General features: G+C 42.7%; 2 protein-coding genes across 22 annotated transcripts in view; one reads left to right on the forward strand and one right to left on the reverse strand.

The window, feature by feature from the left end:
• The window catches only part of SESN1 (sestrin 1), an 83,499-nt gene extending 76,598 nt beyond the window's left edge, over positions 1–6,901 (forward strand). For all 5 annotated transcript variants that reach the window (XM_014964471.1, XM_014964475.1, XM_014964472.1 and 2 more), the window contains 6 exons: positions 325–567; positions 2,866–3,013; positions 3,829–3,941; positions 4,183–4,373; positions 4,629–4,773; positions 5,766–6,901. In XM_014964471.1, the coding sequence (XP_014819957.1) occupies positions 325–567; positions 2,866–3,013; positions 3,829–3,941; positions 4,183–4,373; positions 4,629–4,773; positions 5,766–5,852 (927 nt within the window). In that variant the 3' untranslated portion in view covers positions 5,853–6,901. The remainder of the gene's footprint in view (positions 1–324; positions 568–2,865; positions 3,014–3,828; positions 3,942–4,182; positions 4,374–4,628; positions 4,774–5,765) is intronic.
• ARMC2 (armadillo repeat containing 2) overlaps positions 2,166–27,131 on the reverse strand; it is a 102,369-nt gene continuing 77,403 nt past the window's right edge. For 7 of the 17 annotated variants that reach the window (XM_014964454.1, XM_014964469.1, XM_014964467.1 and 4 more), the window contains 9 exons: positions 23,434–23,755; positions 21,839–21,961; positions 19,851–19,964; positions 18,338–18,470; positions 15,927–16,084; positions 10,368–11,787; positions 9,426–9,556; positions 4,914–5,090; positions 4,482–4,711 (listed from right to left, as the gene is read on the reverse strand). In XM_014964454.1, coding sequence (XP_014819940.1) covers positions 11,630–11,787; positions 15,927–16,084; positions 18,338–18,470; positions 19,851–19,964; positions 21,839–21,961; positions 23,434–23,755 — 1,008 coding nt within the window. In that variant the 3' untranslated portion in view covers positions 4,482–4,711; positions 4,914–5,090; positions 9,426–9,556; positions 10,368–11,629. The other 10 variants (XM_014964465.1, XM_014964461.1, XM_014964457.1 and 7 more) reach the window with 10 other exon arrangements.

A 27,131-nucleotide genomic window follows, 5' to 3' on the forward strand; every position in this document is an offset into this window, starting at 1 on the left:
AACATGCGACTGTTGTGGTTGCATCTTCATCAGAGGTGTGAAATTTCAATGCGAGTTGGTCTGGCCTCAATACAAACCAGACAGTGCAAAATAGAAACCCCAACTGATTCAATAACTGAGGGCTTGAGAGGGGAGAGAAGTCATCTCCTGTGTGGCTTAACCATGTGAGGCTGCAGCTGGCAGGTCAGAGAGTTGGGAAGCAGGTTGAGGGCATCAGAAAAGTAATTTTATCTGGTAAAGAGATGCGTCGACAAACTGCACTGAGGTGGGATCATTTGAATGACTTTTTAAAATGAATACTTTTGTCTTGCATGGTTTTTAAAGCAACTTTTGAAGACTGAAGAGAACAGCTGGTCCCTGGCAGAGCTGATCCACGCGGTCGTTCTCCTCACACACTACCACTCCCTCGCTTCCTTCACCTTCGGCTGTGGCATCAGCCCCGAGATCGACTGTGAAGGGGGTCACACCTTCAGGCCCCCCTCCGTCAGCAACTATTGCATTTGTGATATTACAAACGGGTACCACGGGGTGGAGGAGATTCACGCCAGCCCAGCTGGAAGTATTCCAGTAAGTATCTGCCTGATCAAAGTCTCTTTCTAGAGTAATAGTTTCTTTGTAAATTGAATACGTGGAGGATGCCCATCATTTTCCGTTCGGTGAGAGTGGGATTATCATGTGTGTGATGGCAGCTCTCAGGGCAGGGGCATGCCTGACCTGGGCCTGGCCCTGGTTACTGCAGCAACTCCTCCTCCTCTTCCTCTGCTGGTCTCTTCACCCTTAGTGAGGAGGAAGTGAGTGCTGGGACTCTCAGCCCTGTCTGCCTGGTGGAGAGGCAGCAGCGGGTCTTGGTGGGAGGCAGGACGCTGGGCTGTGGGCGAGGGTGTGCCAGGAGGCCCCAGACCTCCCACACTTTCCTGCCTGAAGGGGAAGTTGGGGTTTGAAATTTCTTGTCAGATGTAGAACATTCCACCCACAGGGACAAGATGGAGGGAGCCCGGCCTTGATGCCAGGTTTATACACAGCTGATCTGCAAGGAGTTGCTGGGATTTTTCTGAGACTGTTCTGAGACTTCTCTGAGCCCAGTTGCAGAAACATGCGACTGTTGTGGTTGCATCTTCATCAGAGGTGTGAAATTTCAATGCGAGTTGGTCTGGCCTCAATACAAACCAGACAGTGCAAAATAGAAACCCCAACTGATTCAATAACTGAGGGCTTGAGAGGGGAGAGAAGTCATCTCCTGTGTGGCTTAACCATGTGAGGCTGCAGCTGGCAGGTCAGAGAGTTGGGAAGCAGGTTGAGGGCATCAGAAAAGTAATTTTATCTGGTAAAGAGATGCGTCGACAAACTGCACTGAGGTGGGATCATTTGAATGACTTTTTAAAATGAATACTTTTGTCTTGCATGGTTTTTAAAGCAACTTTTGAAGACTGAAGAGAACAGCTGGTCCCTGGCAGAGCTGATCCACGCGGTCGTTCTCCTCACACACTACCACTCCCTCGCTTCCTTCACCTTCGGCTGTGGCATCAGCCCCGAGATCGACTGTGAAGGGGGTCACACCTTCAGGCCCCCCTCCGTCAGCAACTATTGCATTTGTGATATTACAAACGGGTACCACGGGGTGGAGGAGATTCACGCCAGCCCAGCTGGAAGTATTCCAGTAAGTATCTGCCTGATCAAAGTCTCTTTCTAGAGTAATAGTTTCTTTGTAAATTGAATACGTGGAGGATGCCCATCATTTTCCGTTCGGTGAGAGTGGGATTGATTTGTGTAATCTAGAGGGTTTCCCAAATGAAGAGATACATTTAGGAGAAGCTGAGGTGATGCTGGTGGGCTGGGGGGAAGGTACTGAAGGGAGAGACAAAGATACTATCTCTTGGCTGTCTGTTTTTTGGGTCTCTAGTCATTCATCTGGGCAAACTGAGACAACTCCTGACTTCAGCCAGTGCATGATACGTGTCCTCAGCAGCAGCAGCCAGGAAAGCTTTTCCTCATGGGTGCAGTGGAAAATTGGCTCTTCCTTTGATTCCAGTCTTTGACTTTGTTGCCTCGAACTGTTTGTGATACATCACACAACAGATCATTCACAATTTTCTGACTCTGTTTCTAAAACAGTGTTTCCTGCCTGCAGCGCTTACACTCACCAATCTGTGCTTGCTTCACTTAGTGAAAAGCATGATGTGAACTAAGCCTTGTCTGACATTTAAATTTTGTCTGCTGGAGCTCGCTGGGTCTCTCAAGGAGCAAACCGACTGCAAAAGGCAGAGAGGAAAAGGGCACAAGAGTATAAACTGAAGCTGACTTTATTTTGCTTTGTGCTGATGGATTTTTACAAGACCAGATATTGAATTAATAGTGTGTTGTGGTGTTAAAACAGCTCTGGTGAAATAAGATTCTCTTGCAGTAGCTTTCCTTTGAGGCTTCATTAAATGTGCACTTACACTCGTTCTTCATTTTTCCTTCTTCTCTGTGAGCAGAGAAAGGGGAAAAAAGACAGTTGGGTAGTAAATTGTGGTTACTTCCTCTATCAGAATTTCTGTTACAGCTCCTTGTTTTTCAGTTGTTAAACATCTAGATTAAGAAAGAGAAATTACTTTAATTTTAGTGTGAGAACTGCTTGTTCCAAAAAGCTCTGATTCTTAAAATACACTAAAAATACCAGGGATCTAATTGAGAAAAGATGACGACTAAATGTGAACTTCTGGGTCAGCACAGATCTCTTTCAAGAACTGTTTCCCTCAAAAAATCAGTATTTAAAGATGTAAACAAAGGACATGGTTTGCATTTAATTTTTCTGGTTTGATGATTTCTGCTGTCATCGTCAGTTCTTAGAACATGGCAATGAAATGTTTTTCTCTCCTTTTTAAGTCTACAGAGTCTGTCTGTGAAGTTGAAGCTCTTATGGAGAAAATGAAGCAGCTCCAGGAGTGTAGGGATGAAGAGGAAGCCAGCCAAGAAGAGATGGCCACACGGTTTGAAAGAGAGAAGAGAGAAAGCATGTTCGTCTGTTCTTCAGGTAAAAAAAAAAAAGCTGTAGCGTGTAAATAGAAATATTTCTTTAGATTTTTCCAAATCACTTGAAGAAATACTTACTGCAAAAGGGGGGAAAAAAAGTATTATTAGATGTCTCAAAAATATTACAATTTCTTTGAAGGGATCAAGATAGGTGTGACTTGTTTTCTTCCAGGAACACTTAAAAGAGCAAAGCAGTGTCAAGATTCTCTCACACACACCGTACTAGTCACTATGTTTAATAGGAATTTCCAACAGAAATGGAATCTCTTGAGAGATTTAAGAGTTTCACAAGAGATTTAAGTATCTCACAAGACATTGCAAAGTAGGAGTCCTTAACAAATGTAGCTGTTTAAGTCTACGGAACATTACTTTTCAGATGACTGAGATAATACTTAACCGGTTATAAGCTTAGGGTTGTTGTAGGCTCTTCAACAGAGTTTTCTCTAAAATAAACTTGGCGTGGACATCTTAGAGGCCTCTTTTTCAATAAGATCTCTGTTCCAAAACAGGTTTTCCCTTGACATTTTTACAGACACCTTGAATTAGGTGCAAGGTGTCCCCTAGGCTTAGGGCACAAAGTAAAGACTGGTACACAAAAAAAGGGAGAAAATAATGTTTGTCTGTAAGAATCTGAGTGTTTTTCATGGAGTTGCCACTAAAAGTCATAGCTGCAGTCACACTGAGCTGGGGCAAAGAATTTTAATACAGGTAGTCCAGTGAAACTGTGTGATTATTTAAGAAGCACAGACTCCCATTCTTCTACTACACTTCCAGTTTGTTTTTACTGATGTGTAAAATTCTGTTTGAAATTAACAGAAGACGAAGAATCGGCACCAACAAGAGACGTGTCTCGTCACTTTGAGGACACCAGCTATGGTTACAAGGACTTCTCCAGACACGGAATGCACGTGCCCACCTTTCGTGTTCAGGTACCAAGGATGGGGGCTGCTCTCGGGACCTTTAGTGCGCGATGGCTTTTTGTTGTGCTGGGAACCAAACCTGGCAATTGCTGGGCTCTCACTGTCCCACGGAGGAGAAGGCTTAAAGCAAAATATTGAACAGCCCTCCCCACCCCGCACTGTCTGCCCTGAGATAAATTACAGGAAAGCACTAGACCTTCACAAGTTCATTTTCTAAAAGACTCCATTCTGCCTTTTCTCTTATTCTAAGGATTACTCCTGGGAAGACCATGGCTATTCCTTGGTTAATCGTCTTTACCCAGATGTGGGACAGCTACTTGATGAGAAGTTTCATATCGCTTATAATCTGACGTACAACACAATGGCCATGCACAAAGATGTGGATACCTCAATGCTAAGACGAGCTATTTGGAACTATATTCATTGTATGTTTGGAATAAGGTCAGTTTTGCTACTTTTGTTCTATGCACATCAGACTTGGTAGTAGTGGCTTTTTTTTTTTCCCTTTCTCAGACTGAAGCAAAGCCATTTATTGACCAAACACGCGTGTGTTTTTAAACATATTTTTATTATGGGGGAGGGCCAGTAGTGGTACAAATTACACAATAATTTATTTTGCCATAGGAAGTTAGAAACAACACAAGTAAAATACCTGCTTCTTGAAAATGAAAGTGTTTTTCTTTCAATCCCAAACAGATACGATGATTATGACTACGGTGAAATTAATCAGTTGTTGGACCGCAGCTTTAAAGTTTATATCAAGACTGTGGTTTGCACTCCTGAAAAGACCACAAAAAGAATGTATGATAGCTTCTGGAGGCAGTTTGAACACTCTGAGAAGGTAAGAGTTTGCACACACGCAGAGGGACAGGGGTGGTAGATGGGTTTGCCAGGCTGATGGCCACAGCCACCCAGCTGGTGTTCAGCGTTGAAACATATAACCAAAACAAACAAACATATGTTTGTTTTGGTTAGACTAACTGATAGAGACGAGCTTTTCAAGCACACAAATCCTTCTTTAAAACCCAAGACTTTGCATCTCCATAGCCATCAGAATCCAAGGATCATACACGTACGTGTCATTCAGTGCAATCACCATCCATCCTCATGGAAATCAGGCAAATGACACCAAACGCAGCCGTTACCTGCCAGAACAAACTGAGAGAGCCTGCTGTCAGGGAGAGAACACTTTTCACCTCCTCCCACACAGTTTCTGGTCTCGTCCTCAAAGAAATACAGTAAAGACACTGAGGGGATGAGCTGGGGAACAAAAACTCTCACCTCCGGTAGCTGCTGAACTCCTCTGCCTCTGCAGAGACAACCGTTTTATGGCATGTTACAATTTTTCTTGTGTTTCCCCTCAGGTAACCACTCCGTGTTGTCCAGGTGACAATTACCTGTGTGTTTCTGTCCCACAGGGACAAAGCACCTTCCCGCCTCTTCCTTTGCTAACAACCCCCTCTGCTCCACAGGTACCAACCACCCTTTTGCCTTTAACTAACCGATTAATTTAATTAAGCTAAATTTGAACAATTATTTTCAAGCTGTGCATTGTCTGCTGCCAAAGAAGGGCTTGTGTGCTTGAAAGCTGGTCCGTTTTGTCCAGCTAAACCTGGACAGGTCCACCACAGGAGGAGAACCTCTTTCTCTGAACCTGGCCCCCCTTAGCCGTACCCTCGGGCAGAACCGGGTGGCTCAAACACTGAGTGCTCCCCGGTTCCTCCTGCAAACACCGACACGAAACCCCCAGCCCCACAGGCTTCCTTTGGCTGGTGTAGGTTACCGTGAGCGCGCCGTTAAAGCAAGAAGTAAACTTCTTTTCTTCCCCCCAAGGTCCATGTCAATTTGCTTCTGGTAGAAGCTCGGATGCAAGCCGAACTACTTTATGCTCTGAGAGCTATTACTCGCTACATGACCTGATGTCTCCGGCTGCCTGGCGACCTTGGAATGTTGTGCAGCTGCAGCGTGGCAGAGGAAGATACGAAGCCTCAGGACCAACGGTAGCTCTAAGTTAAGATGCCCATTGTGCCATAACTCCTTTAGTTTCAGCTCTTTCCGTGTTTGGAATCTCACTGCTGCCACTGGGCAGTGATCGCTTGGCAGTTGAAGAGACAGGGTTGTGCAGAAGTGCTGCCTGCTCACCCTATTTTGGCTTTAGACAGCACGGGACACTCTCTGAACTTGTGGCAATATAGCAAATGATAGATACATAGATCTTGTGTTAAGGCAAATACTACGGGAGTTGGAGCGTGACAAGAAGTGGGACTTGATGACATTTGCTTTCCCTCTGAGAATAATTTTAGAAAAATCTTGATGCTGCTATTTGTGCTGGTGGAGTGAACAGACACAGGCTGTTCCAGTTAAGCTAAACGTGAAAGTGAGCACTGCTATTGTCTGAGCCTTTATTGTGTGTGGTTTCAAAAAAGCCTTGTTATTTAGATTCCTTTTTTAATCAGAACTAAACCTCTTCTGTCCACACTGATGATTTGAAAGATAGCAGTCAATTTTCTCAAATAGTTTAGCCTTAAAATGCTACGGGACATTTGTTCAGCATTATTTGGTGAGCTCCAAAGTGCAATGGTCTTCCTAAGGAAAGAAGAGGACTCGAGTCCTCAGAGCTTTTTTAGAGATCTGACTACACGAAGTGTCGAGTAGCTTCTTGTCCTGTTTTTCAAGGATGAACCGATACCTGTTCCAGGAGCTAGGACAAGGTGTGGGAATGTTGTTCTAGGCTGCCAAACAGTCCTACTGTATTACATGCCCAACGCTGGTCTTACTGATTTTTGCAGTTGCTTAAATAACTAGGCTAAAAACCATCTATTTTTAGTAAATCAGAACCTGATTAAAATGCTGACGTTTAATATACAGTGGTTTTGGAGAACACATGAATACTTTTGTATGAGTGTGAATTGCTTTTTAAATTTGTCAGTATTATTGGTATTTTTTAAATAAAGGTAACAACTTTTTCTGTTGGTGTTTTGGTGTGGTTTAATTTTACGCTTCTGTTCTTACTGGTTCAAAGACCATTTCAAAATGTTTGAAACAGCAACTGAGCAAACACTGCAAATGACAAACTGTGACTTTTTCAACCGAGTCTAAAATGATGGGAGAAAATAAAGTTTAAAAAATAGATTTAGGTCTTCACTAAAATGATCAAGGAACACCTCTCATATACTCCTGATGTTTTCATCCTTTCCATAGCCCCCCACCCTCTCTTCAGGCACACTCTGCCCTACAGGGTTTTCTCTTTCCTCACAGGTAACAGGTGGGATACGATTGGAGATTCCACCTTTATGTTTATATAAGCAATGACTAGGTCTAAGTGTGATTTTGAGAGTTAAACTGCTTTTAAAATCCTTTGGTAGTGAACTTAGTTCCAGATCAGGCTGCTAATTTTCAAAGGCTAGTGCCAAAAGGATGGCTGGCATCGGAGGGATGGCTGGGTCTGTGCAGTCCGAGTGAGGACTGTACAGCAAGAGGCAGTGGGAGGGGGATTTCCTATAAGGGACAAAATTCTGGCCACACTCTTTGAGCCGGCTGTAACGGGGGTTACAGTGCACTCTCTAGAAAATCCCACCTGCTGCCAGTAAGGTGGGAGCCTTGTTTCTAAGGCAGGAAAGAAATGGATTTTTCCAAGCCCCACAGGTAGATTGAAATTAAGATTTCTGTCCCCTGGCCTGCTTCTCAGTCAGCTCAGATGGGTTTCTCTCACAACAGACCCTTCTGAGAACAGTTTTAAGCTTACAATCCAAGAAGGTAAAATATCTAAAAAGATCTAGGGGAGAAAGATTAATAAACTGTCAAAAATTGTGACTAACAGGAAGCATCTGCTATTTCCTCTTAACAAAAAATACAGGATTTTTAATGTTCCAAAAACAGAGCAAAACTTTCCTGTGTAAGGGCACATCATAAAGCTAAGCTCTGCCTAAGGACCCAGAAGCAGCGTCTTTACAGTCTGCAAATGGGGTTTCTGCAGCACCCAATTCTCCTGCTGCTTTTTGGGGGGGGTTAAGGGTTGACACGTAATTTTCTGAGAAGCCTAAACTGGCTGTTTCCATCCTACGCTCTCCAGACACGTGCAGGTACCTGCAGGAACTCGCTCCCTTTTTAAGCAGTAAACACTCCAGAGACTGAGTGAGAGTGTGTGTGTGTCTGTGTGTGTGTCTGTGTGTGTGTCTGTGTGTGTGAGTGGCTTCATATGGTCACATTTCTAAACAGCACCAACCACAACCCGCGCACGCAAAGCTACTTACCTTGGAGAAAAGGCCTGAAAACGTTTGGGGATTTTCCATGAAAAACAGGGAGGTGTTTGTGGCCCGGAGCAGCAGAGCCCAAGCGAGGCTGTTAAGCGCGGTGGCACCCAGAGCCCTCGGTGGGGACCTGTCTTTAAAAATAAGAAATTGGTGAAGTTACCAGATGCCCTGTGAAAGGGGGCGGTGGCGATGGCTGCACAGGGCAGCAGCTGAGGGCAGGGGGGGGACGAGCCCCAGCGCTGCCTCTGTCACTGGTGGGAGTGGGCTGCCCTCCTCTGCTGTGGGCTCCGGGAGCACTGGCAACTCACCCCACGGACCAGGGGGCCACCAGGGGGTCCTGTCCCAATGCCAGGCAACGTGTGGAAGGAGACTGACCTCACAGAACTCAGGGCTGGCTGCTGCCTGGGCCCAGGAGGGACACTATTAAAAAAACAAACAATAACACTCAGGATACCCAAATCCACCCTGTGCTGCAGGGACACCCTACGCAGCCCTCCAGGCCCCTGTTCCCAGTTTGATGGGTAATGACTGACATCATTAGCATTTTCTTTGAAGAGATCTTAATTGCCTACATACCCACCTTGACTGGAGCAAAACCCCTTCTGACAGAGGCCCGGTGCTTGTCAGCGCTGATCAGAGCTGCTGACAGGGCCTGGCATCCCCACCCCGCGTTAGGCAGCCTGCTCTCTGCCTGCCCTTGGCCTTGATGCCAGCGCCAAGAACAAATGCCTCCAGCTCCCTCCCCACAGGGCAGTACTCACCCCTCAGCTTGTCTTTACTGCCCCCAGAAAGCAAATCCAGTCTTTTTTCCAAGAAACAAATGGGGCGTTGAAGCCATTTATATTCCTCTCAACTGTCAGCTAAAATTAACATGGCAAAAGGAGGAATGATAATTGAGATCTTTAGGAGCTCAGCAGAGCTGCTGCTGGAGCCAAACCGTACCCAAGTGCCGAGCAGCTGTCTCCTGTGGGTTGCAGCGACGGAGGCAGCCGCACGCACTCCCCAGGTCCTGCTGGTCTCAAGAAGCTCCCGAGCTGCTGGGACAAAAGGAACATCACACATTTCATTGTCTTCACTGACATTCCCTCCTCACCGCTTCCAACACCTGGACCATGAAATCCCCCCTCCCCTACTCCATCAACAGGAATACAGAAGCAGGGACCTACCCTTGGAGAGTGGCTTCATATGGTCACATTTCTAAACAGCACCAACCACAACCCGCGCACGCAAAGCTACTTACCTTGGAGAAAAGGCCTGAAAACGTTTGGGGATTTTCCATGAAAAACAGGGAGGTGTTTGTGGCCCGGAGCAGCAGAGCCCAAGCGAGGCTGTTAAGCGCGGTGGCACCCAGAGCCCTCGGTGGGGACCTGTCTTTAAAAATAAGAAATTGGTGAAGTTACCAGATGCCCTGTGAAAGGGGGCGGTGGCGATGGCTGCACAGGGCAGCAGCTGAGGGCAGGGGGGGGACGAGCCCCAGCGCTGCCTCTGTCACTGGTGGGAGTGGGCTGCCCTCCTCTGCTGTGGGCTCCGGGAGCACTGGCAACTCACCCCACGGACCAGGGGGCCACCAGGGGGTCCTGTCCCAATGCCAGGCAACGTGTGGAAGGAGACTGACCTCACAGAACTCAGGGCTGGCTGCTGCCTGGGCCCAGGAGGGACACTATTAAAAAAACAAACAATAACACTCAGGATACCCAAATCCACCCTGTGCTGCAGGGACACCCTACGCAGCCCTCCAGGCCCCTGTTCCCAGTTTGATGGGTAATGACTGACATCATTAGCATTTTCTTTGAAGAGATCTTAATTGCCTACATACCCACCTTGACTGGAGCAAAACCCCTTCTGACAGAGGCCCGGTGCTTGTCAGCGCTGATCAGAGCTGCTGACAGGGCCTGGCATCCCCACCCCGCGTTAGGCAGCCTGCTCTCTGCCTGCCCTTGGCCTTGATGCCAGCGCCAAGAACAAATGCCTCCAGCTCCCTCCCCACAGGGCAGTACTCACCCCTCAGCTTGTCTTTACTGCCCCCAGAAAGCAAATCCAGTCTTTTTTCCAAGAAACAAATGGGGCGTTGAAGCCATTTATATTCCTCTCAACTGTCAGCTAAAATTAACATGGCAAAAGGAGGAATGATAATTGAGATCTTTAGGAGCTCAGCAGAGCTGCTGCTGGAGCCAAACCGTACCCAAGTGCCGAGCAGCTGTCTCCTGTGGGTTGCAGCGACGGAGGCAGCCGCACGCACTCCCCAGGTCCTGCTGGTCTCAAGAAGCTCCCGAGCTGCTGGGACAAAAGGAACATCACACATTTCATTGTCTTCACTGACATTCCCTCCTCACCGCTTCCAACACCTGGACCATGAAATCCCCCCTCCCCTACTCCATCAACAGGAATACAGAAGCAGGGACCTACCCTTGGAGAAAGGCTTCCCTGCCCTTCTACTACTGCTCTGCTTCCCAGGCTCCTCCCTCCATCTCCTCGCTGGAAGCAGATCCCCAGGCACTGCCAAAGGTCCAGTGGTGCCACTGAGGGGGCTCCGAGTTGCTGCCTCAGAACAACAAATCCCTCCAGCCTCTCCCCAGGGATTGCCAGGCTGGAGACCTGCTCTCCGGGCACGCACACCACATGCCAGGCCACTGACCCTCAGGATCGGAGCCAGGAGCCCAGCAGCCCCTGCACAGCAGTTTATTCTTAGTAATTTGAGGTCAGAAAAAAGAGAAATGGGTCAGGTCAGTAAAGCTTTCTGTAGCCAATTGGGCTTTTAATGCTTGAGGCCAGTGACGCACCTGCTGAGCTAATTCATGGGCTACAAGAAGGGACTTCTACACACTGAGAGGATCAAAACTGAGCAATAAACAAGGCAGAAGCAGCTAGAAGGAATGTGAGGGATGCAGAGCCTTTTTGGCCCCAGGATGGAGACACGAGCCAGGGGAAACGGCTGGCCAAGACCATCTGAGAAGTACAGGCCCACAAGTGGCTCCTGGGAATGTGGGAACAACTGAAAGAAGACACCAGGGTAGCTAAAAATCTTTTACAGCAGGGATACAGGGGGTTTGCCTTAAGATGTGAAGTCCCAATTGAGAAAAGCCTCTTACCTGCAGAGCTGGACCTACATTTTTGGTATCACAGAAGTCCAGGTACTCCATGGTAATTTACCTTTTAAAAATTAAGAATTTAGCAAATTTTCCCAGTCAAAAAACTATGCGCTTAAATAGACAAATCACACTGAATGAACAGCTGCAATATATTCAGTTCAAATATATTGTAAAAAGTAATTACGCATGCAAAGAATGCATAAAAGCGTCTCAAAAGACAGTATCCAGTATATAAATGCAAGGCTTTACTGACTTTTTTTTTTAAAAATTAAATTGCCACACTCTCCAACATGCTGACCAATGTACAGGGATATTAGAAGCTGTACAGTCTACACCACAAAAAAATAATGACTGATTAAAATGGAGTAATAGTCACAGCTGGAAGACAGGAGTGATGCCTTTGAATTCTGTCAAGAAGTTTTTCTGCCACAGGTTTGAACTCTCTCTCCCAATATAGTTTGTGGTGGTCCCTTAAGTCTGTGTCGAGGCTGTGATCCAATGCTAGCTCTTCATCTGTAATCAAGGAAAAAATATCATCATCAGTTCTGAACCAAAATATACCCACCCATGTATTTTTGGACCACAGCACATACAACTTATCAGTTGTGTATGTTGGTGCCTTAAGAACAACTCCATGTTTAACTCAGCATCGGAGGGACTTCAATTGAAAATACAGGATGTCACGGTCAGTGAAAAGGGTATCACAGGCTCTACTGTCCTTACCCCTCACGGTTGTGGTGAAGCCGTGTCTCTGAGATCAAGCATTTACTGTGACTGTCAGCCTGGAAACTGCTCAGGTTTTAACATTCCTCACAGCAGGTTGGCTAATGTAAGTAATCAGACTCCTCTAGGTTTTTCCTGTCACAAATTGCTTTGCCAATCTGGTTCATGAGGGCTCTTTCAAGCTGTTTCTACTATCAAACGTAAAGAACATGACCCACACTGGTTACTGTATTACTGATGCCCTCCCTTCCTCTCAAACTTCATAAATAAGAGGACACTCGTAACAGAGACAAGCCGTGTTCGCAATGGAAGGAAGTCACCACTATTATTCCCCCTCCATTTTCCCTTGCAAAGAAACAAATCCTTATAGAAAAAAGAAAGCAGTCTGCAACCAGAAGCATGATCCTGCATCAGGGATCTACAAACACAACTGATAATGCTGAATGAATGTTTTCATACAGTCTAAGAGAAGGATATTTGACAGCCTTTAGGCCCTGAATGGGCTCAAAACGAAGGTACGACACTTCATCCAACGGCAGTGTGACTTATCTCTGTCCTAGACTATGAAAAACCACCAGAGTCACAATCTGTTACACAGATAACTCTGTAAGGGAGCCGTTCACAGCAGGTAAAAGACAACTTAGAGCTGAAGAGAAACTTCAGGTACCTGCATTTTGAGTCAAACTTTGTCTAGAAAAGAGACAGACAGCACCTATTCCTATTTGAAGGAACACCAAGGTGCCTACGGAGAGCACGTGGCCCGAGCTGCAACAGCTATAAAGGAAGAGACAGCATTACTCTTGTGTGGAGATGGGCTCCATTTCATAGAAAGTTACCACAACTGCAAAAAATACTTGACTTCTATGTCTCTACAGTGTTTCTAAATTATCAAAATTAAAGAGATGCTGACTGTGAGGTAGATTATGAAAGGGATTCTGCATAAAGAGAAGATGACACTCAGGGGCTTTCTGTAATAAAATAAAGAGAAACAACCACATTCTTTCAAGAAAGAAGACATGTCATATCTCTGCAGGAAGAAACCCTGTAATCAAAGATAAAATCCAGCCTCAGACATCACATCTGTATTTGATGGTACCATAGGATAATTTAGGTTGGACAGGACCACTGGAGCAGATCAGGTTGCCCTGTTGAGTACTGAACATCACCAAGGATGGACATTCCACAGCCTTTCCAGGCAGCCTGTTCCAGTGCTTGACCGCTGCCATGGTAGAACTTTATTTGCCTAATACTTAATTGCAATTTTTAATTGCAATTTGTGCCCATTATCTCTTGTCCTACCCAATGGCACAGTAGCCCAACATGTAAAATGAATCTCAGTATCACAGAAGTGAGAGACTCTGAAAAGGAAGATAAGGGGTTTGTTTTCAGGCAGAATTGCTTTGCCTACTCCTGAAATTATTTTTCTACCCAATTTAACTATCTTCTAACACAGACCAAGAGACATTTCTCCCTTTCAGCAGATGGCTGTGCCCCCCCTGAAGTTGATTGAATGTTTATGGAATCACTGAGGTCGGGAATTCCAGCCTACAAGAACAAGGGTCAGAACCAGTTCAAAAGCAGAAGTGTTGAACCAAAACAGTAAATTTCCCAACGCAGAGTGTGAGTGACACTGGGGATCAGCAAGGATCAGTGTCCCACATGCAAGCTCTGCATCCTCAGATAATTCAATTTTCCCACGACCCTCCTCAAAACTAGCAAAATTGGGTACTGGCCAAACAGCGTCTGAACTGGCTGCAAGCCCGGGAACAGGACAAGCACGCTGGGTCTGCATGCGACCAGGGAAGCTGAAAACCAGAGTACAGACCAGAGTCTGCAAGGGCTACCCATCCCTACAACTTTGGAAGGAGTTCACATGTACTAAGATTCCAAAATAACCTCCTCGAATAGTTAGTGGAGCTGGAGGTGAGTAGAATGAAAGTCTGGAAGAAGAGAGGAAGAAAAGAGATTTCACTGAATGACCAAACAGATGAATGTTCTCAACACAAGAGGCTAATCTCCACATGCTCCTGAGGGACCGGGAAAGCTTTGCTTTGCCAGGGGCCTGGAAACACCAGCCTCCAGAGGCTCTGAGCCAGTCAAGTGACACAAAACTCAAGAGCAGCTGAAAGAAGACAAGTGACAGAGCCAGTGGAAAGCAGTGCCACTATGTCTCAGGCTGCTGGGATCAGGTGGGGAAAAAGAAAAACAAATGGCACCTTTTGTCCAGCCTTTCTCAGGCTCAACATCTTTTCAGGCTATTTCCACTCCCTTTTGGCTCCCTAATATCTTCTGTCATCCTGTGCCAGGTAGGGGAAGGAAAAACAAAGGGGAGAAGGCCAAGCACAGCAGGTGAAGTGGGGTGTCTGCTGTGCCATGCTCCACTTTTTCCGCTTCCTGAGGGTGTGCTGATGCTTAAGCACAGTCCTCGGACTGTCAGCAGTTGCCTCCTGCTTCCTGAACGATAGAATCAGAGCGGTGACGGTTCAAGGCTGCTGCTGGACACAATGGGAGGAGGAAGACGTAGGACAATGTTCACCAGCTGCTATTACTAAAATGTGTTGGCTCTTACCACACAGAGAAACCAGATCCAATGAATAGGATGCGCTTTTTCTACTGCTGCTCTTCTGACTACAGCGTGGGGAAGGATTACCCTTCTGATTTAATTCTGACCTATTTTTAATTAATTGTCGTTACAGTTGCAATTGTCACTACAATTGCAATTGTAGCTGCAATTGCAATTGTACTTGAACTTCCAGTTCACAAAAGCTGTACTAGTTAATGAGGGTTCCAATTACTACCCAGCCTGGACTCTGTAGTCAAGTTAATTGCTGGAATAAGCAGTGTTAAATGCAGAGGAAAAAATGAGCAAGAATTTTCCAAAACAAAGACATCTATTCCTTGCTGCATGCCAGAAAATTCAAGCATGATTGTGGCTGTAAAGTTTACAGTTCTGCTGCAGAATGTAAAAAGTGTACTAATGATCTTGAAACACTGAGTATTTTCAGTTAAAGAGATGGAATTACTGCCCACATTAAGATATGCTCTACCATAGCAAGAAATGTAATGAATACAACAATGAAAACCAGTAATTCTGCTGTAACTGGAAAAAAATCCTCACAAATCCACCCACTTTTCTGATTGTCTAGAAACAAGAGAGACCTTGAGGATCTCACTTTCTATTTGGGTCTGACCAACATGTAACCTTCTCCACAGCAGACATCTTTAGTAAATTTCCAATTGAAACTAAGTCAAAATTACTCAAGGTTTGCTTCAATTTCATTTACATTTTAAAGATATTTTTTTTAGAAATATAATTGCAAATGACCTACCCAAAATAAAATCACAACCAAAGCAGTACTCATAAAACAAAGGAGGAAAATTAAATATAGTGACTACTGGACTATTACATAGCAATTAAACTCTCTGGAATTTGAAGCAAACATAAATGTGCAGATGAAAAGATGCAACTGGGTAAGAAAATCAAGGTCTTAACATCCACTTGTAGGCACCTTCCAGCCTGTATCTGTGGAGGAGCACACCCTCTCCTGCTTTAGGGAGCAGGTGAGAAATTGTCAGGAGGTTTCCCCTTGCCCACAAGGACAAGAGGCCACATCCAGTGAAAAGGATGTCTTGCACTGAAGGTCTATGGCACAGTTAGCTCAAGCAGGCAAAAAGGCAGCTGGTGAAGAGCATTATTGCACACTAATGAGACAAACCGGAGCGGGAAGTAACAGCAGCCAATTCCACTCTGGCAATCCGTGAGATCTGAGGGAATGTGCTGAATGGCAAGAGACCACCGCGTTGCTGGGTAGTCTGTACCAGCCCACCACCTGAAGCTGCATCACACACTGCCCACCCAAACTAACGCTGCTTTGATTTTGCTCCTATTTCTCTTATTAAGGAAACGAGACCAAGATTATGAATCTCACCTAAGAGCGATGTGAGCAGCACCAGCAACGTGTCGGTATCTTCTCCAAAGCACGAGGCCGCACTTGTGATGTTTTCACTGTAGTTCAACAGGGTTTTGCATATCAAACAAGCCAACTGCCAGTCTGCTGGCCCAAAGTCTTGTAAACAGTCAACTAACCTGTCAGAATCAAACAAAAACAGTGGTTTGCTCCGTGTAGTTTTCTCCTAAATCCTTCAAAATCTGGCAGTCCAGAAATGTATGCTGACTCCATCAAAGTTTCCAGGAAAATTCTATGTTAATGAATTTAAGATGCTACTTTCTTCCTCAGTAACTTCCCCCTTTGCATTTAGTCTAGTTCCCTAAGGATGGGAACTTGCCTTTTGTCTACACATCTCTGTGTATGCCTGCCTGCATCTGTCTATCCCCCAAAACTTTTTAACCCAAATGACCAATTTAAAATCACATCCATCACAAATGTAACCATCTCAAAGACACTAAAATTCCATCAAATTTCATGACAATCTGTGACTGTGCCAAATCTGTGGTTACCACTAGAGCAGCAGACACTGCAATTTGAGCCAAACCTTATCAGGCACCAACAATTCATCTGGAAAAGATGGTATGAATACAGAAAAAGCTTCAGTCAAAATATCCAGCTTATCATGCATCAGAAGATCTGACCAGAAGACAAATCCAAAGGAATTTTCTACTTCCATGACTCACAGAATTACCTCTTACATGCAGTGAAGCCTGACTATTTTGCAGATCTCGCCCATTCCTGTATTTCCTCAGCCTGAACTCCCAACGGACTCATCTCAGAAATGCCAGTTTTATTAAGAACCATTATGTTCTTGACCTTTCTCCCAATCTCACTTCCTTGCAGATACCAAAGGCAGGACTCCGGAAATTAAGCTGTAACTTTTCTGCCTGTACCAGCTTATGTACAGTAGCTCCCCAGAGTTCCCATTACCAAACAGCAGTGTCCACAAGTCCAGGGGCAGCAGAAGTAAATGCTGGTTTTCACCTGCTGTCCCTAGTGACCTCTCTACTAGTAATCCTTCACTGCTGTTCTCTTCCCCAGCCCTGTGACCCCCTTCTTCCCTCACTTCTCTACTTCATTGTGAGATTTATAATCTGGTGATTTGTAAAGGGAGCAGGGGATAACTATTACATTCAGGTATGACTGAAAATAGCAGTAATTGAAAAGCAACCAAAAAGAGGTTTGCTTTTTCTCTCCTCTCTGAAGGCAGTCATTGTGGAAGACCAGGAGGCATCTAATGAAAAGGCAAAGAACTTGCCCTAATTTTCTGAAGTTTAACTCCCTGATGAGACTAATTCCATGTTTTATTAGGACCACTATGTATTGGTACAATAACCTCATTTTCAAAAATCCACAGAGCTGGTTTGGCACAGTGAGGGTGACCTCCTTAACAGTCACTTCCAAATTCTCTAGATTACTCCACACTGTTAATGTTTCTCCTTCCTTCTTCACAAATTTGCAGACAGACCATAGCAAATTCTATATTCTATACAATTCCATATTCTACAGAATGTTCTATATTCTATATAAAAGAAATTTCCCACATTTATTATTCAATTTGCCTGTAACTTTTTGTTATTCTTCTTTATATTTTGTAAATTAACTAGAACACGAGAAGGAACGATGAGCAGGCTATGCATTGTTTACATTGTATAAAAAAGTGATTACACGATGTATGAACAGGAAAGCATTTCAAAGTCAGGCATATTGTTTCATAAACGTGGGCTGTATCAACTGCTTTACAAGCACAGGAGCACAATCTTTCATGCTGCTCCAGTTAAGTTGGATCTGCTATTATCTGAACATTGAAGCCACAAGTAAGGCATCCACAATGGTATTTCAAGATCTAATACCACTTACAATGTGAGTGCCTTAAACTTGAACTCTTGGTGAGAGGAAACTCAGGAGCTACATGGCTACATCAGACAGTTTTCCCTACAGTACTGAGCAGTTACAAAAATTGCAAGAGACCATGTGGGATATCACAGTTCCTGGAGTAACCTTCACACTTACAGCAGATACACATTGATGGTGCCTATTAACTGTACCCCACGTAGGATTCAGTTAGGTTCAGCACAAGCAGCTACTGCAAAGCCATGCCTTAGCTGTATTGTATGGTACTCTCCTCTGCTGGATATATCAGGGGAATCTTTGGGAGATTATTCGATGGTTTTGGGCTCTGCAGTAGGCTAAACCACTCTAATGCTTTTGCAAAAAAACATACAAAAGAATATGAAAGGCTCTTTCTTGAAGAACATTATATGCTGAATGTCTATTAAGTATGTATCCTTACTACAAGTTATTGGCCCTTGTAAAAAAGAATCTGACTGAAACTCTTTGGCCAAGCTACTCAAAATTGCCTTTTTTTGTAAGCTTAATCAGGAACTTACTTTCCAATTCCTCCTCCTTCCATCAGAAGAGCTCGTTTGTTCTTATCTACGGTGAGATTGAGCAGAACTCCACAGGCAGAAAAACAGACATCTTGGTTCTTGGCGTCAAGCAAAGCAATCATGAACTTGTGTACTGGATTGTAGAGAAGGAAACAATCTTAGTGGGGAGATGGCCTTATCGTACGAATGGCATTATAACATACTTATTAAACATGTATACTTAGAAAGCAGCCAAATGCAGGATACCCTACCCAAAAATTTAACCTCGTGGCATATTACTGTGCCATTTGTAGAGTAGGCACACGACCAGAGTAACAGCCATGAGTACATCATGCTGAACACCAGTTTTCTTCAAAGCAACGCGTACAAAACTCTAGTTATAAAAATACACCAAACTAACGTGGAAATCCAACCAGAAGAGGCTAAATTGAGCAAACTGAATTACAGCTTATTTCTTAAAAGTATCACCCTCCTCTCAATGGCACAGTCAGCAGGAACTGCTAGGAGCTGGCATTTGGCACTCATCGCCTGCACCGCGTCCAGCTGGAGCCGCCGCCGCCTGGGGCTCCTGGGGGAGTGGGGTGAGGAGCAGAGGCTGGAGGTGCAGCATCTCCCAGCGCCCGCTGACGCTCCACTCAGCAGGCAGCAGAAGGCAACCCCAGCGAGGGAGTTGGTGCAGCCTCAGCAATTCCTGAGCTTGGCACGGCGACACCACAGTCTCTCCCAGCTGGAGAATTCAGTCCTTTGACTGAGAGACAGCTCGTTAGCAACCGGTTAAGTGTCAGGTACCCCTCTGTAGATACCTTCTCCTCCAAAAGGGGTGGCATGTCCACCCTTGAAAATAAGGGGCTGTATATTGTGGCATATCACCTCACTTTCAGCACTGACAGGTAGCTACAAAAAAAATTTACAGTGAACTGGTGTTTAATTAAACTTATGACACGCCTGCTGTGGATAGCAAGGAGTTGCCGTTTTTCCCAAAGCTCTTTAGACACCCAAAGCAAAAGGGCTTGAGAAGACTTGTATCCCACTGCACCCAGAGGCAAATAGGAGGTCTCTGCTGAGGGAGTCAAACGTCTTAAATGCACGTTACAAAGTGCTAACAAGCTGTCCAACATGGGAATCAAAAGTCTGTGATTACGAACCTAAATGAGAATTCACTTTAAGTTTAGGAACTCATTTGATATCCTATCACTACTAACCTGTAGGATTTGAAAAGCTGTAAGAGTGAAGCAAAATTTCAAAATTATAATCTTTAGGAAAAACAGAGGGTTTGTAGTATTTACTTTTGTGAAGGCACCATGGCGTATTTTTCCTACTCCAATATTTCCATATTAATGAAACTGAAATAAAATGGCATTTATAATGACTACTATTGGATCCCAGCATTTGTCTAATTTGCAAAACATCAGAGAAGATTGCTTCTACTCTTAGACAGCTTATTAACAATATTTCCTTTTTAGAACTATGAACATTTAAAAAGAGGACTCCTACAAATGCAAAAGTAACTCACTCTTTTTCTGCATGATGAAGTCACAGATCTCATGATACTGGGAAAGATTGCCAAAGACTCTGACAGCCTCTACAACTCCATCCATATTGTTGCTCATTAACAGCTTTAAAAGCACTGTTGGTTTGCAGAGAAATGAAATAAAAACAATTACTTGTAGATCACAAACATGTGCTTGGCTTTTTATCACTATCAGAATGCAAGCAGCAGCAGCAATAAATGTAATAAATGGGAACAGTTATCTATCTGTCTGGTTGCAGCGAAGGGGGCGAGCTGATGGCGGAACAAGAGCTAAATTGTGCAGGGCTTTGAAGATGAGACAAAGAGCTCCAATATAGGGCTAAATGCAAAGGAACAAACGAGGAGTTACGAAGACAGCCTAAGCACAGTTGTAATAATGGGAGCCAGTTCTGCTACACAGTTTTGAGTAGGCTCATGTGAAAATCCAGGAAGACAAAGAAGAAATAAATGTTGCAATATATAAGAGAATTGATGTGGATCCTGAACAGATGGTCTTATGGTGCGATTTCTCCTAAAACTCAAACTATTTTCTGACATTAGCCCTATTTTCTATCAGTTCTGCTATAACAAGCAAACACATTTTCTCTGAACAGATAGTTAATATTGCCCCTGGTCTGAAGCATTTACTTCTTGCTGCTTTTCTGCTTAGCAGTTTCACAGATGATTAGCTTGCAACTTCAGGGGACAGAATGAGACCCACAGCATTCCCTAGAAGAGCTACCATCATGTAGGTTTTCAGCACACGGTAAGGGAGCGACGTCACAGAAGTTACATATATCACTCTTCTGTGAGTATGAAGTGAACCACTGAAATCCATCCATCATATAAAGGACTCAAATCAGTCAACCCTTAAGCCCTTCTACCACAGAAAAGTGAGAGAAAAAAAATATAGAAAAGAAGTTGGCTTCATTCCCATTACTTCCATCTTCAAATATTGCGATACTGAACATGCCTTGAACTTGTCTTAAAGAGACATCTGACATCATTATTTTTTGTCTTTGGGATCCACTACTTGTATCAAACAGCAAGTATTCTCAAAGTGTCTCCTGGAGGAGGAAGCCTGCTAATCTTCCATCAAAAGGTTTTCTCTCTCCCCAGTTCAGGCAGAGGAAAGGTGATGGGACTGGTTCCACACGCTAACAATAAAAACAGGAGAGGGAGAGCAAATGGGACGGGCAGAGAAGTCATTTGTTTCCACCTTTCTCTGACTAGCAATAGGAGACAGCTGGCTTTTGGGTGACTCGTGACAGAACAGCAGAACTGTCACTGAGAGAAATGACATCCACCAGTCAGGGCACTAGGCTGACAGTCAGAATACTTCTTCCTACTCCTCATTCTACCTGCTGTGCAAACTTCAGACTCCATCTCTCCCCCATGTCTTGTCTATTTAGACAGAAAGCTGTGCAAGACACAGATTATCTACCTTTTGTATAACATTAACACAATGAATCCTACAAATCAGATGCAGTTCCTACACATCACTAAAATATGACTTGTCCATACTGTCAAAGAAGAGAGAATCACACAACTCCTATACTGCCAACGGATTTATAAGCCAGAAACAGACATTAATCAGATTTTGCAGGTTTATAAGGTACTAAGAAGAAAAAAAGACTTTCTTACCACAGTCTGATTAGAAGTAAAAAGCAATATGATTATTTTGGCTCAGACATACAAATTTTGAACAAGTCTAGCAAAAATTGCTAAACAGAAAATAATATAGCAAATTCCTTTAGGGAGGAAAAGGAGAGGTTTTGTCAACAACCTAACTATTTTCACACAGGTCACAGAATTATGTTCCAAAAGAATGAGAAATCATTATGGGAAGAATTTAGTCCTATGAACTTCATATTCCTGCAATATACCACAAAATATTATCAGTGTCTTTATTTTCTGTAGTGTTAAAATATAGCATGAAGAACTTAACTTTCAAAAAGCTATACAAAAAGTACTAGACTTAGAGTCCTTACTTTCAGCAATGTGCAGCTTCTTGTCTTGAACAGCAGAACTCTTCGTTTTGTAGTAGGATAAATTGTTGATTGTTGTTGCAGCATTGATGACCAACTCCTCACAGTCATCAATTGATTTGTATTCTGGTAATAAAAAAAAAATAATCCCAAAACATATGCATATGTTGATACACACTTAGCAGTGCATTATATCTTGAAGCAAACTGAATCATAGTTTACGTGGCTGCTATTACAGACAACTATTCTATTTTTCAGTAACACAGCAGAAGCTAACAGGAACAGCTGATCCAAAAATGGCAGTACCAAGTCTCTTTCCAACTCTTCTACTAAGGCAACACAGTTTAAAATCTGGTTAGTTAAGACATTTTACAGATCCTATTTGTTGTTTTAAGATGGAACTGAGGAGAATCCACATGCAGAAATAGGCCTGTGTGACAGACACAGAAATAGCAAGGACTATTATACTCAAATATTAAAAAAAAAAGAAAAAAAAAGAGACTTCTTTAGCAATATTTGAAAGATCCTGTCTCTTGGAGTTCTTGACAGAATGTTAACCAGTGTAAAATTAAATCAGCAAGTCTGAAAGTTGTGTATACCAATTTATCTGAGGCTTCTGGCCTCAGAAACCAAGACTGAAGGAAATAAGAGGGGTAAATTTGTAGGGAAGGAGAACATTTTGTAGTAAACTGATATATTGCCCAAGAAGAGGGGAGGGTGGCAGAGAGAAGCTTTGAGGCTCAGAAGAGCTTACACAATGATTAAGACAGTTCCAACTCAGGAAGCTCCTACGGGGTTTAAGACTATGGATGAAGTTGTGAGTCTGCCTTCTCTAATCCCTCATGGCTGGTGGGTAAGACTGGAAAACTAGCATATAATCAGGGTGATTGTCTTTACATAATATTTAACGTTCTCATCACACACTAAAATACACTGAGTTCTCTGAGATGGATCTCATCACTGCTAAACTCTGTTATGAGGAGAACAGACTGCCCAGTCCTAATCTGTAATTACATTTACAAAGGGATCAGTAAGTGGCAAAGGAACTGGAGTCCTAAGCCTCTGTGTGGAGGAAAGGGACACTCTCTTCCACATGAAAGAAATAAAGGTTGGAAATCTGAAAAAGAAGATAAAATATGAGGAAATTTTTCAAGGAGGCTGAAAGTTAAGGGTGCAGGGAACAAAAAGAATACTTAATCCAGAACAGTCACAAAACCTGCAAACCTTAAAAAAACCCACCACCAAACACACGTATGTAGCACTTGATAAGAACAGACTTCCCTTAAACATGAACTCTCAGTGAGATATATTTAAAATAAAATTTGTTTCCTTATCCTTAATGATCATATCTGCAGATCTTATCACTGAATGAAACAAATGTCTTTCCCCAGACACTAAAATGTCAGTACCAAAGCAGCAATGCATCTACTGTCTCAAAGGGGCTTTCGACACAAAACAGTTTATGAATATCAGCAGATTGACTTTGTTATTTTAGCAATGCAACCAATTTAGTAAAGTAGATAAGAAGGTCAAGTAGAAAAATTCTAAACTCTCCTTACAGATTGAACAAAGAAAACACGCACAACAGATTTTATTACCTAGTACTGTAATAAGTAATTCTACAATACGATGGGCAGCTGCCAGAGCTGCTCCTACACTGGGATGAATGGATAGATTGGCCAGGACTCTTATCAGTTTTATCAGAACATCTTCTGCTTCTGAAGGATGCTTTGGATGGTTTTTCTCTTCCCTTCCTCTTTCATGGTACCATTTCTGTGCATCCAAATCAAGTTCATGGTAGGTTTGGAATAATGATATCAAGGTGTTAACACTTCCTCTTTCTTTAAAGAATTGCTCACGGGCCTGGTTATTCTTTTCTGTTAAATTACCAAGAATGAAGATGATACGGATAACCAAATCCTGCAATAAAATAAATAAACCATATTACACGGAAAATATCAGAAGCTATTAGCTGCTTAAAAAGAAGATAATACTTAATTTGCTTCACAAATCTGTTAATAGTGGGTCCAGAAAAACTGAAGGAATGCCAAATACAGCAATAGAAATAATTTTTTATGTTACTACTTTTAATAAAACCTTTACAGAAGAAATCAAAAACATCTGACAGAACTAGTGTGTAGCATTGGTGCAATTACTAATGGGATATACTTAGTATAGGTCATCTATTTTTACCAAGACCAAACTAATCTTAAACAGCACTTTATATAACTAGAATAATCATATGGGCCAGAGTTTACTTATCTTTCAAGTAAGCAAATGTCAGTTGTGATGGTCAAAGACCCTTCTTCTCTAGGACTGTTATCCAATGTAGAGGTTAAACTACTTCCCTTTGATTTTTTACTGTTAAATCCATGTTAGTTTTTACTCATTTCCTTGTTAAGTCCAATTGCTGTCAGATAACTGAATTATTTGTTCCAGATTTTTACCAGAAATTTAATTTAAACTGACCAGTCTGTTATTGCCCAATTTCTCCTCTTTCTCCTTTTAAAGACAGATGCCCTACAGCCTTGCCACCCTACATAACTTTTCAAGAATCTCAGAGACATTACCCCTTTCTGTCCTTTTGCAAAGACCAAAGGGTAAATTTCAGCAGGCCTAGCTGCTTTGAAGACATTCAAATATGCTCCAGCTCATTTCTCAGTGATAAAAGAACTCAGGCTGAAGTACAGATTCATCATTTGATCACAATTAACCTTTCCAGAAAAAGAAGCAAATAAAGGCATTATATACTTCACTATTCACAGTGGCATCTGTCAATTCTCATTTTCTTCTGAACACTGAAGCAATTATTTCCTTATTGTCTTTTCACTATTAATGTACTATAAAAGTTTCTTTTTATGTTCCTTTCTAGTTGCATCAAATTTTGTGCTTTGGTTTTTTTCTGATTTTGGTTTTATGTGTTCTTGCTACCCTTTTATTCTTATCATTGCAAAATGAGACCTACTTTCTATTTTTATGCAGTATCTTGAGATCTTATGATTTAACCAAGTTGCTCTCTTAAAGCACTTCCTATCCCTGCCCTTCAGTGGGATATAGAATTACATTGTCTTGTTGCTTCATTTTGGACATACTGAGAAATAGCCTTTTTTTGGCAAGAATAGTGGATCCTGCCTGAATGACATTCAACAACATCCCCATCTTTTTCTTGCCTACCTGTGTGGAAAAAGAAAAAAACAAATTTTGGAAGCCTGAACTAACCAAAGTATAAAGTAATTAAAACGTTTGCCTCTGCCACTTGCATCAAAACCTACTCATTTTCAAAAAGAAAAGTCCATAGCTTTATCTTATCCATACAGGTAAAGTAATAGCATTTCTTCAAGTACAGCATGAGCATCTACCCTAAGCTGCTAAACTGCTGTACTTGCACTAACCTAGAATTTGCTGAACAATCTACATGCTGTTTTTCTTTAAATATAATAGCTATGTTCACAGATATTCTAATCCTTCCTGGTATTAATAACATAAGTTAACCAGATGAATGCTACCCCTGAGTATGAGAAGCAGGCAGTTTCCTAAGTGAGGAATAGGTTCTCATATCCCTGTATTTAATACGATCACTCTGTAGGACCCATCTTCACTTTTTTTTTTAACTAGGCATCATATTTTTGCTAGCATCTAAATGTCATCAAGACAAATTTTTATGAACATTTGTGACTAACCACTAAGAGCATTCACCTTTGCTGGCACAACCCCCAATTCACAAAGGCCATAAGAATATGAAACAAACAACTGATGAATCAGAAGAGAGAACTGAAAAAAGCAGGCAGGCTAGTTTGACTCGTTTATATTGACTTTCTAATTTTGGTCAAAACAGTATCAGCCCAGCAACAGCTCTACCCAATCAGAAAACAGACAAACAGGTACCGTACTGCAATCAACTGATATTTTGAGAAGTGTGATCTCAACTGTGCTTTCCACCTACAGGCTAGCAAAACAAACTTATAAAATACTTCTTTTTAGCTAAGCACATCCGGTTTTAATAGCATATTACTGAAGTTTCATTATCTTCCAGTGAAAATTTAACTAGCAGCCAAAGAGAAAACCTGGTACAACTTCTCCTGAGTAGTATAATACTCAAGGGTTTGTATTATTTTTGGCTACATTTTTTTAAATGCTCGTAGAGTAAGCACTGCAAAAGTAAGAAACATGAGCTTAGAATTGCTGGGTAAAGAAATACATGTAAAGATGAATGACATTTTGAAACTGCCTGCAAGACTAAACCTGCACAAGACCCATGGGCCTTTCTGCACATAACTAAAAAATCAGTATAATAAATGAGATTATTATGCATCTCCAAATGTTTGGAGTATTAACTGCATATGGAATTTCACACATTCTTGCACACTTACAGAAACACTACATTTATCAGATTAATTTATGTAATATGGAGGTTTTAACATGTATGGCACAAAAAACCAAATTAGATTAAAGATTGCACTCAGTTATTTCATCTTTTTATAACGAGGCATTCATGTGAGACATGCTGTCCAGAAAGTGTACTCAAACCGGAGTGGAAGGTTTTATATGAGACCACACAGCTTCATTGATACAAACAAATTTGAAGAAATATATCAAGAAAAGCTCACAAAGGAGAACTGATTTTTTTCTTTGCTTCCAATCTGTGAAGAAACTCTGATATTCTCGGTTTTAAAGTGGTAATGGCACCATATACTACCTCAGCATTTAACTCTTATTCTTCTGACAACTGAACATACACATTTGATATGAAAGATTTCTTTGCTTATTTCCTGCTGAAAATTTATTCCTTGCACTGCCCTAGTAGCAAAGGTACCCAATGTACCTGCTGAGTCAAGGAACTTGACAGACGTTTATCTTGGCAATTAAAGTGTACCTGCCTTTCAGTGTAAAGTATGATGAAGTTCTGGTGAAGTTCCCACTGACTGGAAAAAGGGAAACATAACCCTGATTTTTAAAAAGGGAAAAAAGTAAGACCTGGGGAACTAAGGCCAGTCAGTCTCACCTCTGTGCTTGGCAAGATCATGGAGCGGATCCTCCTGGAAACCATGCTAAGGCACATGGAAAATAAGGAGGTGACTGGTGACAGTCAACATGGCTTCACTAAGGGCAAATTGTGCCTGACGAATGTGGTGGCATTCTATGACAGCATTGTAGCGTTGGTGGGTAAGGGAAGAGAAACTGACATCATCTACCTGGACTTGTGCAAAGCATTTGACACTTTGACACACGACATCCTTATCCCTAAACTGGAGAGACACAGATTTGACAGATGGATCACTTGGTAGATAAGGAATTG

Source organism: Calidris pugnax, unplaced genomic scaffold (assembly GCF_001431845.1).
Source record: "Calidris pugnax isolate Ruff unplaced genomic scaffold, ASM143184v1 scaffold219, whole genome shotgun sequence".
In the NCBI taxonomy this organism is placed as follows: domain Eukaryota; kingdom Metazoa; phylum Chordata; class Aves; order Charadriiformes; family Scolopacidae; genus Calidris; species Calidris pugnax.